The sequence below is a fragment of the Glandiceps talaboti genome, chromosome 4 (assembly GCF_964340395.1).
Source record: "Glandiceps talaboti chromosome 4, keGlaTala1.1, whole genome shotgun sequence".
Lineage (NCBI taxonomy): Eukaryota > Metazoa > Hemichordata > Enteropneusta > Spengelidae > Glandiceps > Glandiceps talaboti.
In genome coordinates, this window is record NC_135552.1 from 4,641,529 (window position 1) to 4,656,891 (window position 15,363).

At 34.5% G+C, this 15,363-nt stretch overlaps 1 protein-coding gene across 1 annotated transcript in view; it reads left to right on the forward strand.

Moving 5' to 3' along the window:
* The window catches only part of LOC144433698 (kinesin-like protein KIF28), a 45,166-nt gene that overhangs the window by 11,594 nt on the left and 18,209 nt on the right, over positions 1-15,363 (forward strand). Inside the window, exons 4-14 of the mRNA XM_078122049.1 lie at positions 883-965; positions 2,320-2,434; positions 3,090-3,201; positions 3,848-3,952; positions 4,578-4,711; positions 7,460-7,530; positions 8,048-8,108; positions 8,831-8,992; positions 10,481-10,596; positions 12,898-13,012; positions 14,432-14,492. Of these exons, the coding sequence (XP_077978175.1) occupies positions 883-965; positions 2,320-2,434; positions 3,090-3,201; positions 3,848-3,952; positions 4,578-4,711; positions 7,460-7,530; positions 8,048-8,108; positions 8,831-8,992; positions 10,481-10,596; positions 12,898-13,012; positions 14,432-14,492 (1,135 nt within the window). The remainder of the gene's footprint in view (positions 1-882; positions 966-2,319; positions 2,435-3,089; positions 3,202-3,847; positions 3,953-4,577; positions 4,712-7,459; positions 7,531-8,047; positions 8,109-8,830; positions 8,993-10,480; positions 10,597-12,897; positions 13,013-14,431; positions 14,493-15,363) is intronic.

Below are 15,363 nucleotides of genomic sequence, written 5' to 3' on the forward strand. Positions count from 1 at the left end.
TTATACTCTAAATATAGGCATATCCCTTGCTGTAGGCTCCTTAGTAATACATGTACCACTATCTTAACAAATCTAATTCCAGTCATGTTGGCTGCAGATGAATACAAAGATTTTGTACATTACATGTATATACAATTATATTACTCTGGCAATCAAAGTTTCATTTTACTATAAAGATAGACACAAACTCACAACACAGTTGATACAACAGTGATAAGCTACTGAATGGATGTTTTGTTTAATTATAGTCTCAGTAGGTTAGTTTGCTGATAGCCATGTTCCATAAACTTGCAGTATAGTGTTTTGGGACTTCCAATGTTTACACTATTTTGATCACAGGATGACTAGATTCACACAACAGAGGAATGCAGCTATCACTCACTTGTACAGTCTATCATATTGAACAACAAAAGTTTTAGTTTGTCTTTGTCTTAGTAAACTGAAATTTTGATGACCAGAGTAGTATCTCACTCATGCAGGCATTGAGTAAGTTTTCCATGTACTCATGGAAGTCATGATTTTGAGGAGAGTTCAACCGTTGTCATATATACATTTTTGTAGACCATGTGGTTTTACAAACTATGTTATGATAGCTGCCCCATCAGATGAATTCCATAACACTACTGAAATCTATATTAACCATTAGGATGAGATTTCATAATATTTTACCTTACAGTATGTTGCTAGGTCAAAGGTCATGATAAATACATCTGTATATATACAATGCTTTCCCTGAATGATATAAGAAGCCATAATTTCTTAAAACCCATTTGATGAAAAGGAAATGAGACTAGGAACTGTTTTCGTTTATGGAAAAATAAAATCAAAACACATTATTTTACATATACTATATACGTGTTTGTACATTGTTGTACATTGTAGGTGTTGTTCCCATGACATGTGAAGAATTATTTAATGGAATAACAGAAAGACAAAAGTCTGCCACTGCACAAGTTGATTTCCAGGTTTGTACTTTCACTTCTTTCTGAGTTCATAATTACAAAATTATTTAAAGAGTCTACGTAAATTACTATCCTGTTCTTCCTATCTCACACCTTGGAATCACGAACACTTTTAAACTTCAATCTACTTGTCATAAGAATAGTTTCAGTACTTCACGATATACTATGATGATGTAAGTTTTAGATTTCCCACACTACCGGTATGCTCACCACACTGCTCACCCCACTGTGCTCAAAACACGTACTGTTCAACTATACCCGATGCCCTGGCTTGCACATATATATAACTAACGCTTTTGACAGAGTCATACTGTATGCTGGTAGCATTTGTACAGTTGTTAGCCACTGTTTACATCCATATACAGTAGCTGTAATAACACAGCTACAAAGAATGCTACATAAATGATAGCTTTATTTCACCAAAGTAAAAGATAATAGTAATTCACTTCACATGCAAGAAGCATAATATTGTGCATACTACCAGTATTACATTGTGTACATCTTCAGTGTTCTCCCCACTATAGAGAAAGCACAGTGCTAACACTATCCTTGCCATCTAGACCGCCATGCTTGGCAGGTTTCTACCATGCTTCAAAAGTGTTCTACCATCCTTCAGCTTTAGTAATCTTTGAATGTTAAAATCATAATTTTAATACTTTCACATGAAGAGAAATGGCTGATCCTCAATGTACATGTGTGTATGTGTTAAAATAAACATGTTAGAGTTTGTTTCAGTGTTGAAAACATGCATATTATATGCTGACTAATATGCAAATCGATATGCAAATTGTCACATTATTCATATGTAAATTAATATGCAAAGTAGCTACACTCCTCGCAATCAACACTGATCTCAACTGGGGATACAATGTACAATGTATGTATGACTGGCCATGATAGTATATTGAATACATAACTGTACTTAGATATTAATTTCATTGTATTCCCCAGTATTTTACTTAGTTCGGTCAAGGAAGATATGAGTAACATAAGGGGTCTTGTCACTATGAGTAAAAGACAAATAGTCAAAAATTGAAAACCCTTAGGTCACAATTCATATTTTCCTGCTGAATGAAGAAACTATTGAGGAATAATAAAATATAATATATACCTCTACATAATTTGCATAAATTTAGAAAAGTGACAATTTGGAATGTTAGCACTCATATTTTGTGCAATGCGGAACTAATAATGTCGATGTGTTGTCATGATATAGATTGGCCAGGGTATAAATTCCATAGTTTTGTTTGAAAGTGTTCAACTTGGCTTGTGTGAGCTTTGACTGCTAATATTTTGATATCTGCATATTAAATATACTCTCAGTCTCTAATTCTTCAATGTTTTATTTCTATGTCAGGTAACTGTCAGTATGATTGAGATCTATAATGAACAAGTCAAAGATCTTCTCAACCCTAAAAATACACCAAAGGGAGGTCTAAAAGTCAGAGAACATCGAACAAAAGGTTTTTACGGTAAGTGATTGGTCTATTCTGTGATTGGTCACTTCCATTATTGGTCAGTTCTGTGATTGGTCACATCTGTAATTGGTTACTTCTGTGATTGGTTACTTCTGTGATTGGTTACTTCTGTGATTGGTCACTTCTGTGATTGGTCAGTTCTGTAATTGGTCATACTTCAATATAAGGATACTTCATTGTACCAAACCCTTTCCGTGTGTCCAATGACTTCAGTATAAAGAGATGACAGTGTACCTTGTACAAGTATATAGCAGATGCAGGTCAAACTTAGATACCACATTATTTAGTTAGGTTTATCTTGATAAACAGTATGAAAACAAAACTGATTTATAGATCTACATATTTACAGTTGAGTACTATTATGTTCTAGACATTGTATACAATTATCTAGTCATGAATAGTAGTAAAACTACATTGTATACTTGCATTGTTGCAATTTTGCCATGATATTGATATAAACACATCATCTACAAATCAATATTTTGTTCATACATCCCAATGTGTATGTCACTTATGTGCTGCCAGGTTTGGAAAAGAAATCAATCTATGCTTCTTTGGTGCATAACGCCCGTGAGATTGCTCGGCATTGCTGTGTCTATAACTTTACAGTGTTTTTTCTTAAGTTTTGTTTTTACCTTTTTACTTCCAGTTGATTCAGTAAAAGTAATCCCAGTAAACAGTTTTGCAGACATTGAAAGTCAAATGAATGAAGGTACCAGAAATAGAACAATAGCAGCTACTAATATGAACGCAACCAGCAGGTATTTACTCCAATACTATTTTTAACTCCTGGACCAGTACTCTTTTTACTTCAGTACTAATTTACATTTTAGTACTATTTATGTACTTCAGTAATGTTTTATTATTACATAAATTGTATGTACTTGTGCTTACCTGCTTCAGTGCATGTGTGTACTAGTGGTATTTTCACTGCAGTGCAATGCCAACGACACTATTGCATACCTGTCTGCAAGTGATATGTAAACAGCATACAATTATACCTCTTCCACAAAATCATGTGATCACAGCATCATAATATGATTTTTACAGAATTTTGCTCTTTCAGATAAACATATGAAATAATAACAGTACTCCTTGATACGTGAGTGAATACTCCAGGAATTTTCAGAGTCTCATGTTTTCAGTGTTTTCCGCTGCTGTTGTAGATTTTTTGGGCCCTTCAAAGTCAGTTTTAATTGCCCAATGCTGATGAAAGGATGTTTTGAATCACATGCATCTCTAATGGACAGTGACAATGGTAGTACTGAAGAGCACAAATGTTGGTGGTTCTCAGCATATAATTTGTTCTCGATGAGTCCATGGGCAGACTAAGATTATGATGTGTTATGTTGGGTGTCCTAATAACATAATGTTTGTTTTGTGTACCATTACCTACACTGTATGCAGTCGAGCTCATACCATAGTGACAATCACACTACTACAGAAGAGAACTGAAGGTGGTCAGAGTTTATCCAAGACTGCTGTTATCAACCTTGTTGACTTAGCGGGAAGGTATATGTACTACTCAAATTATGTCAAATTATTGGAAATTGAATAATAGTCAGCTGTGTATGTACTGATGCAGAATTACATTTACTGCTACATATGCACATTTTTGAAAGCCTTAGTTGCTGTAAATGGAATGATACACTTCTGAATCATGATATATTTAATATGGTGTTGTACTGGTTGAAATAGGGGTGAATATTGTCAAATAATCAAAATTTATCAACATGCCACAAATTCATAGTTGGTAAATAAACATGTCAGTATTCACAATTGTTTACATATGGACATCAAGTTAGTGTACATGTATACTGTACTGATCACAAAAGTGGTAAACAGAAGGAATAAACTAGTTGAAGGAAAAGTTTTGGTATATTTAGCAATGGGCAAAAAGTAAATGAAAAACAGCATGTGTTCATGTATATGTATAGCTATTACAGTACAATGTAAGCTATGCTTGGGCTTTGAAAATTGCATTTACTGAAACAGATTCAAAGTAAAAGTGCTATCAAATCTTTATAGGGGAAGAAAGATAAAGTTAGCTACAAATCAACATATGCTGTGTACTGCATATTCACAGTGAAGACTAACTTATCATACAATGTATGTCTCTGGTTTTTTCATTTGTCAGTGAGAGAGCTGACCAAACAGGAGCTACAGGTGATAGATTAAAAGAAGGTTCCATGATAAATCAATCTCTGACAACACTTGGAAATGTTATCAAAGCATTGGGAGATTTGGGATCGGGGAAAAAAGTCTCACATGGTGAGTTGTGCAGTGGATCTTTCTTGTTGTATTCAAATCTGTAAAGGGATACAGTCTGTATATTTATAGCTTTTAATGGTTACTTTAATATATTTAATGTAATAACCTTGTGTTATTCCAAATATCAATGTAGAATGTGCCTTAGGAATAAACTTTTTGAACTTTTGTCATCACTTTTTTCAAGGACAATTCCAACCTATTCTCAGTTAAAATCAATAAAACAAATTTGGGATCACTGTACCGGTACATATTTTTGAATTGAGGTCAAAATGAGTCATGTTATCACTATGGCTATCAAATATTGTGTTAAACACCACTCCAGGAAATAGGTGTTTTCATCATTTCATTATTTCACATAATTTGCACCCGGTTGCCAAGAAACATCAAATTGAATCTTTTAATTATCTGAACATAATAAGCACTTAGGAATCTTGAATATTCAGTGTTTATGTAAATACATATGTAAGTCTACCAAGTCCTACGATTAAAAAACAATACAGTATCACTTTTTGCATCTTTTACACTTTTTGCATCTTTTTGCAATTTTTGCAAATCCAAAATAAATATTCAGTTCCCACCCATATGACCACTTTAATGGTCAAATGTCACAACTACAATGTACTGCAGTCTATATTTTTGTGTACAATATATTTTGATTTGATTTGAATGTTGGTTACAAGTTTAGTTATTTGGTTATTTGGACACGTTAGACTACGGTCTATGGTCCTGAAAACATTGTAGTCCAAATATCAAGTCACTACTACATGTGTATGATGTGTTTACAGAGTTATAGACAATACTGTTAATGGCAGAGTTGCCACACTGAAATGTATACACTACCAAGAAATGTTAGGAAATGTCAAATTTTACACCAAATATGTATACTGATGATGCAGTATAATTATGTAAATTGTAGTTGCATATTTGCTGAAAAGTGAGAAATATACATGTAACAATAAACTGATGAGAATATTCTTTGCTTTTCCCCAACTTAACCTAAGTTACACTTGCTGCAGTGACCCATTTCTGTTAATATAACACTGCTCCCTAGCTACCAGCTGTCACTGTTTTTGCCTATTTCACATGTACATGTATTACATCAAGGTTCCAGAATATTGGCAACAGAGGACAAATTTCTAACCGATTTCCCTACAAAATTACATGAAAGACTACAGAAAGGGTAACATTTTCAAAATGTGCTCCATTACACCAGGGATGTAAGGCCTACTGGTAAAATTAAAAAAAAAAAAGTATAACATACAACATATTTCACAAAGTTTTTCTTAGATTTGTGCCTCAGGAAAGTAACTCCAGTATATAGAGTACTGAGATTGACAAACAGTTTCCCCCAAAAATTCAATACTTGTAGGTAACATATCACACAAGTGCAACATTTTCATTTCTTTTACAGCTTTTAGCACTTTTCCTTCACTTCAAAGCGCTCTCTGCCTGGCTGCATTACACATCCAATAAAAACATAGCGGTTAGCTGACTTGGTAAGATTTTATCACATACTAACTATTTCACTCGCACCATTTCACTTAAATTACTAAATCTCATTGCATCACTGTTGTCATATGTTTGCTTCATTAGTAGCCAAGTATCTGGTGAATGTTCTTACCTTTCCAAATGGGAACTGATCACTGATTAGCTTTGTTTTTGCTAGTTGCCAGTCCTACACAGTTTCAGAAATATAACATTAAACTTTTTCCATATATCAGATTGTTGGACTTTTGAACACTTGTATCAGTCACTCTCAGAGATTCATTGAGAGCCCACACCTCTTAAATACTTCTGACTTGTGCATTTTTTGCGTAGTTAAAAATTAAATTGAAAAATATCTTTGACAAATTTAAAGTTAAAGTTAAGTCCACAACTTAGAAAGCCAATGATTCAGTATCCAAACCTAACCTAAATCAAATTTAGTATTTCATACAACAATGATGGAGAGGACATTCCATCCACCTAGATACCGTTGTGTTCTGTAGACAATCACTTACTGTAGGATCAATACATACTTCAGTGAGTACAACTTAAATAGGGGAAAAAATATAAACAATTAGTTAAAAACGGTTCCAGTTTTGAACCAGCTATTGGGACTTTAAACAGTAAATAACATACTGATGTATGAAGGTATTGGCTGTATATTCTAAGCACCACTGAACATTATTTAACTTTGGATATTTGGTGCTATATAAGTTTGTTTGATACATATATCGGTATAGAGACTAATGTAAACTACACCTCAGAAATAAGCTCTTTAAACTTTTGCTGTTACTTTGTTCAACAAGACTCAAACCTATTCTCAGTTAAAATTTAAAAAAATCTGGGTATTAACAACATGTATACAAATATTTGAACTAGAGGTCAAAATGGTATCAAAATTTAGTTGTTTTAGAATCCAATATGGCCACCAAATCCAATATGGCCGCCAAATCCAATATGGCCACCAAATACTGTGATAAACTCTATGGGAAAATAAGAGAGTTAAGATCTCCTTGAAACTAGATTGTGAACAACCAAATTTCTTTTATTATATCAAAAGGACAATGAACAAGGTTTTTATATGGCAAAGTTTGGAGAGAAATAAGGAACTTTGATTTTCAGGGAAATATACTATTTTAGTTGATTTGAAGTTTCTTGATTTATTAAGTTGGTTGCCATTATAAGTTTTACACTGACAATCCATCAAAGTTTATAGATATTGTTTACTTTGAAATGATGTGATTATCATAATTGTCATTACAGTTCCCTACAGAGACTCAGTACTGACCAGACTTTTAAAGAATGCCCTGGGTGGAAACAGTAAAACAATTATGGTAAGGAAAGATGAATTTCTAAACACAGACTAAGTAATTTATATGTCACACATCAAGATATACATTGGACACATGGAAGAAAGGCTAATAAACGTAATGAATACACTAAATGATAAAAAAATGGACAATTTGTGTTGTCAAATGTGTGTAACATGTGTGAGATAAATAAATCACCAGAGGCAACTCTGCTTCCGACATGTCACATGACATCAATACAAGAAATAATAAACAGACAATAAATACCTGAAGTGAAACGGAAAATGGACATTTGTTTTGTCAAATGTGTTTAACACATGTGTGATAGACTCAATCAGTAAGAACTAACTCTGATTCTGACTGGCCAGTGTCTACTGTGAAGAAGACCCTCTGTGTGTCGAGGGTCCAAACATGATTTGAAATAATGAATGATACTTTGACTTTTAGACCTCAGACCTTGTATGTTATTTTTCTGACACTGATCTGTGCCTGTAGTTTTAATATTGCCTCCTGTCATATCATTTTGTATAATTATTTACAGATAGCAGCAATTAGTCCGGCAGATATTAATTATGAAGAAACTCTCTCTACATTGAGATATGGTAAGATTACAATGAGATAGATCAAATTATAGCAATTATCATACACCCAATATTGCTTCCAATGCAATTCAGTGGATCCTTCGAACCCAGGCAATATTTCTCTGTATGGCACACTTTGCCCAAATTATGGCAAGTGGCACACTCATTGATATCTGTTTACTCAGTGATTTGTCTTGGATATTGAGCAATATCTTGGATATAAAATAATGTTTCACTATCAATTTATGTGGTTGTGTCATTGAAATTATGCTTCCATGTCACTACATAAGGGGTATATGATAAAAACTTTACAACCTGGATATTGATTTTGCTTACTGACCCTCCTAAAGTTGAGCCCTTCCACCGTACAGCCTCGGTCAGCAAAACCCACATCCGGGCTGTAAAGATTATTCTCAATATTTTGACCACCACAGAACCTGACTAGAAGTAGAACATGTGATGCGGCATGACATTGCTGGAGATTAGGGCTATAGAAAGTTGATCGATAGATCGATTGATTGATTGATTGATTGATCTGTACCATATGTATACATTACAAAAGAGATTGCAGTGGACAAGCATATGATTGTAAATGTGAAATATGGTAAAAATTGGGTTATCCTTTTAATGAAATAAACAGATTGAGATATTTAGACAAGAAATACATTCATTAAATAAACCTCTGTTCTGATCTTTTGTGAAGTATTTCATCATCCTAAACATTGTTGATTTCATGTTAACAGCTGACAGAGCTAAGTCCATCAAAACCAAGGCAGTTGTCAATGAAAGTGAAACTGATAAATTGATCCGAGAGTTAAAAGAAGAGAATGCACGTCTTCTACAACAAATGATGTCTGGTGGTAATAATGCTGCATTAGGACAAATGATGGGAATACCTGAAGACGGTAAAGATATATTTGTTGGATTTTATTTGTGAAGTTGTTAAAGGCAGACAAGTATGCCATGGAGATGTTGGTTGATTGAGGTCCCAGTTTACAGATAGGCACAATTTTAAATTTGTAACACTGAACCCATGAGGGATGACCCTCACTTCTATAGGAGATAAGTGTTTACATAATGAACTATCCAGTATAAATAAAAGGTTATTTAAAATTTCTTTCTTTCTTTCTTTCTTTCTTTCTTTATTTATTTATTGATTGATTGATTGATTGCTGTAACGTTTTGATATAAGTTATTGGATAGAATGTAGGTGTCATTCTAGGATGGTACATTGTATCTCTGATGATTCTGTTGTCCTTGAGAGTGCTATTTTCACTATCTTGATTACAGGGTGATTACAAAAATGTATATATATTGGGCACTGAGAAAGGAACTGCTATCACCCACTTGTGTGTAATCGTACCAAATCAAACAGCAACACTCACTGTGTTAGTTTGTGTCCATAAACTGAAACCTAGAGTAGTAAATGTTTCAGGTGGTTAAAAATGTGGTTACCAGCCTGTGGAGAATGCCTCTAATGTCCGGTCTAATCTAGTGCATACATGTATTAGCTCAGGGGCGCGTTCGGTAGCCAAAACGTTTTGTCATTGTTTGGCCCTGGCCCTGTTTTGAAGCGTATAATGCATGTTGCGCGTGAAAAACAAAAGATGGCGGCACATCCAAGCAGAAGATTGTTGCATTTTGTGTACATTCAGCACTCATCACTGAAAAGACAATGCGCATAGTTAAATCACACCTTTGCAGTACTGTCAGGATGCTAGAATGCCTAAAAAAGGCCTGTTATTTATGCATACACTATTTTTACACTAATGAAGTGATCTTTGACCTGTGACCTGACCCCAAGTTTATCTTGCATTGCTCAATGTACGTCAAATCGACCGTACCATTATCCCGATGGGTATTCGTATTTCTAAATACCGTTGCCAATTGTAAATGACCAATTCCATCAACTTTTTTTGCAGTGCTGAATCAAAACTAATGTGCACTAAGTAATCCTACACAAAAACTCAAGTTCGCCGATGAAGTGAGAATTCGTGGCTGCCATCTTGGCTTTTGACGAGTCACCTCTCTCTTCCACCTTCCTTCGTCCCAGGTCGCCTGCAAAAAACTATGACAATTAGTCGTTTGGGAACAAAACATTTTGAAACGTCCGCGGGCGTTTTGTCTACCGAATGCGCCCCAGATCATATTTAAGGGGTCATATGACTAGGTTCAAAGATCAAAGGTTATAGTCCAAAGATCGTTAAGATTCAGTTATTGAAAGTACCTGTATTGTCTCCAAATTTCAGCACTTAAGTGTACACTTAGGAGAACCGATTAATTGAAACTTTGAATTTATCGATATGCTTTTGACGAGTGGCAATTAAAATTACCATGGGAATTTCTTGAGTAGGAAATGATTGAAATATCAGTGTGATATTACTCTGTTACAGAGGTTGAAGAGATGAAAAAAATGTTAGAGGGACAAATCAGAAGAAATAAAGAGGAAATGGCAGATATGGAAAAATCATGGCAACAAAGACTGGCTGAAACTGAAGCCTCTAGTATGGTAAGTGATAACATGTATTATCAGATTGTCTACTTTGCATGACAACTAGCATGGTACATGATAACTAGCATGGTATGTGACAACTAGGATGGTATGTGAAATGATGGCCATGGGAACAATAGAAAAACATGATAAATTGAACATAACATAACAGAGTAGATGGGTTGTCAGTGGCTGAGTGGTTAAACCACTTTTGCCTCTTACCATTGTAGTCGGGGTTTAAAATCGATTCTGGGTTTGATTAAAATTTGCCAGCTGTATTAAAGTAAGAAGAGTGTCATCAATATCATTATTTTGCGGGTCGACAGGCCTAAATGTGGGTCGATATGCGGGTTGTTCAAAATGACAATTATTTGTATAAAATCATCCAAAACATATATGAGTTTACAAAAAATATTGACAAATGAATACATATACACGTAAATAATCTGTATGAGCACATAAGTATTCAGTCAATACTATGGTGATGAACCTCACTATGATGATGATTAACTTTTTTAGTATTATAGTAATGACATGGATAGAATACAGTACAGGGAGCTCTATTGTGACAATAACAGAGACAAAATTACTGCATGCACTGATTATTCCATTATTCATTATTTAGTTTCAAGATTGTGGCTGTTCCACTATTCCTTTCTGTTCCTCAGTGATGTAACTATGGCCTACCTACTGGTTGTCATCTTGCTGTGGTCAGGCTAGTGTGTAGGAGCCATATTGTGTAACTAGTCAGACTAATTTGATTGTATAAGATAGATTTCAGCCATAAAACTTGACTTGATGTTTTTTAGAACAACAGGACCACTTCCTGTTATCAGTAAGAGTTGTTTCAGAGATAAGTTGGTCCACTGTCATCTCTGAGGTCTTAATATATAATCATTGTAAGTACAGAATTGGGATATTTTCTGAAGTCAGTGCTATGCTAACTATAATCATTTTTTGAAATAGCCATCATGTTTAGGGGTGGGGGTTTAATACACAAAATTACGTGTGCAATTAGCCCAGCACATTAGGTTCTATGTAATAGTACAGTGCATGTGACCTGCACAATAAGTTACCCCCAGTGGCCAGCCAACTAGTTTTTTTATTTTAAAAAGTGAGTAAATTAACATTTAATGGAAAAATAATAGCGACCCGCAGCCCACACAATAGTTATACTCACTTCCCCACAGTAACCCACAGCAGCCCGCAACCCACACAACAGTTACATTCCCAGGCCCGCAGTGTCGGACCCGCAGCAGCTCACAACCTGAACAAAGCGACCCGCAGTGGCCCGCAGCAGCCCGCAACCCACACAATAGTTACACTCTGTGTCGTTCAGTTTGACTCTACCGAACAACACAGGTTTTCCCCGGGTACTCTGGTTTCCTCCTGCATTAACACTGAACCTTCCTCCTGTAATTGAGCAATGCCTGTTGGATAGTTTATAAATAAATAAATAAATAAATAAAGTGCACCTGTTAATTACAAAACAGCCATCTGTAAGCCATTATCTGGATTTGCCTATCATGTACATTTGTATGTTCATGAGGAATTCTTGTTCCTGTTCAGTTACATGTACCAGTACATGACACATGTAGTGGACGATTTTGTTAACATTTGCTATGAATACAGATTAAGATGATGTGGTTTGTAATTAAAGTAAACTTGATATGCTGTATATACTTATTTTCAATTCCTACTTTTATTGGTATTCAGGCCCATAAACGGCAAAATGTAAGTGTAGACATATTGCCATGTACTGCACTAAAGTGAATCTATTGTGTTGTGATGTCACGTTTATTGTGTCAGTAATATTAAATGCATTTTACTGTACTGTTATGTTTGCATAGCATATTTTGTGTTCCTGTGTTGGACTGCACTGTATTATGTTTTAATAGTTCAGCGTAGAATTGTCTTGCTGTGCATTGTTTTCCTATAGTGCTGTGCCTTGATGTGTTGTGTTGTGCTGTTCTGTACTGTGCTATGTTGTGTTTTGTTGCATTGTGATGTGTTGTGCGTTGTGTTGTGTAATGCTGTGGTGTGTTGTGTTGTGGTGTGTTGTGTTGTGTTGTGTTGTGTTGTGTTGTGTTGTGTTGCATGGTATTGTGCTGTGCTGTGTGGTGTGGTGTGGTGTTGTGTTGTAATGTGTTGTGCCATGCCGTGCAATGCAGTGCCGTGCTGTGCAGCAATCAATCTTCAATCAATTGACTTCACAGAATTTTTGCAACTTTTTGAACCTGAAGTGACATGGTGCAATGTAGTTCATGTACTTATTTTCTCAAGACGTGGGTTAACTGTGAAATCCTCCTTGTTTGACAGGATAAACTTATAGCTGAACAGAAGAAACAAGCACAGATGAAAGTTGTTCCACATTTTTGGAATCTAAATGAAGATCCTTCTTTGACAGCAATGATTGTACATTTTGTTACTGAAGGTAGATAATATACATAATGTAATTGTATAGTTTAGTTAGTATGTGCTCCACTCATAATACAATACATAGAGTTTTTTGTCATGAATCAAGAGACTAATAGTCTATTCCAGTCCAGCAGTGTTCTCCCCAGGTCCATTTTAGGATGTCAAACAACATTACTTGAAATGTGAAAATTTAACAAAATCATTTGCATAGCAAAACATTCAACTCATATGCAAATTGACAATGATGATTTGGTAGTCTTCTTGGGAGAACACTTAACCTAGAGACTTGGCTAGCCTGCTTGACATACTGGCTTTTCAAGCAAATGATATTTTCAATCTGAATACTAGGCAAGTCTGTGGGCTAAATCTATACAGGATGTCCACCACAATATTGCCTTAATGCATTGGATAAAGTATAGTGTGTTCATCTATCATCATGATTACAATGTATTGTGTAATGGCATTGCTCTAAATTAAACATAGAAATTAGATGTGCAGTCTAGATAAAGTAGCAAACACAGTCTGTACAGAGGCCCCCTTTTCAGCTAATGTTTGTGTACCAAATACAAAAAAACCCAATATATGTATATGCCAAAATATATCTCAGAGCAAATCAGCATCAACACAACAGGATGAACTGGTTGAGTATGCATATAGAGACTTGTTTTCTAAAACTTGGCAGCTTTTGAATTTTTTGGTAACCGAAAAAATGACAACATGATGTATATGTTTATGTCAAATCTGAATACCTGATTAAGAACTCTACTAGTTACAAGACATAATTCAACATGTGTTTGTATTTGGATAGTATAAGGATACTTCAATATGCATGAAAAGGAACCACCACATACCATATAGTTACAGCATATACCCCTTTAAGGACAAGTTTTAATATCAAGTTTGCAGACTGTTTGGAGGGACAGGTTCATGCAAACTTGATATTCCACCTCTTGTGTGTCAGTCAAAGCAACTACTTTCAACATTCAGCTGTGAAAACATTTTATTGTTGCAAAGTAACACCTTACTGTAAATGGGTAACTCCAAATACTACTACATAAAAGAGGTGTGAGCATTGTGTTTATTCAACATAAGGGCAGCTGATCACATGTCATACAACAAAGGGCTTTGCAATTCATATCTTTTGTTTTCTCTTTTGAGCACTTAAATCACGCTTATAGTTTTCAGAGATTGAGAATTCATAGTTAAATACACACCCCAGTTCGTGCATTTACAGTATATAAATGGGTACCTGGTAGGATGTGATTGTTATATGGTGGATATGCTTAGAAACAGTATGTGTGCTTTATGGGACAGTGACAATATGATAAAAATAAAACATTTTATGTACATTTATACTAGTGGTGATAACAGTACTTTTACTTTAACTTGTTGGAGAGTTCAATATGAAATTATTCACTTATTTGTTATTTGCCAGGTGTGACTAAGATTGGTAATGGTGCGTCATCGCAGGCTGATATTCTACTGAAAGGTCTCAGGTAAAAAGATTACGTCGTCTCCTATATGATTACATCATCATCTACTATATGATTACATCATTGTATCCTATATGATTACATCATCATCTCCTATATGATTACATCATTGTTTCCTATATGATTACATCATTGTCTCCTATATGATTACATCATTGTTTCCTATATGATTACATCATTGTCTCCTATATGATTACATCATTGTATCCTATATGATTACATCATCATCTCCTATATGATTACATCATCATCTACTATATGATTACATCATTGTCTACTATATGATTACATCATTGTCTACTATATGATTACATCATTGTCTACTATATGATTACATCATTGTTTCCTATATGATTACATCATTGTCTCCTATATGATTAGATTACATCATTGTCTCCTATATGAGTCAGTATTCTATATTTTTTGAACGTTTGATATATGCATTAACAATTTCACTTCAGAGAAGTCAAAATTGACTTCCAATGTAAGGCACCATGAAACTATATTGATTTTGGGTTAATTTCACTCTATGAATGTAATAGTTTGAGTTACTTACAGATCTCATATCGGAGAGAACAGTGCAATATTTGTTTGAAATAATAAGTTACAGTATTTGACTAAGAGATAGTATTCTAGGACTGTTGTAATGCTATGTATACGCAAAAGGTGACAATATTTGAGTGTTTTCTGTGACTTAAATGGCACAAGCTGAGTTCATGAGTTTTTTACTCAAGTGAAAATATATATAATTATATATTTTTAAAAACACATTCCAGTATAATGTTAATGATGGTACATGTCTTCTATAACATTCCAAATGTCTGCTGGCATTGTTAGAACAGTTGATTGTATAGTAGCGAGTTCCTCAATATTT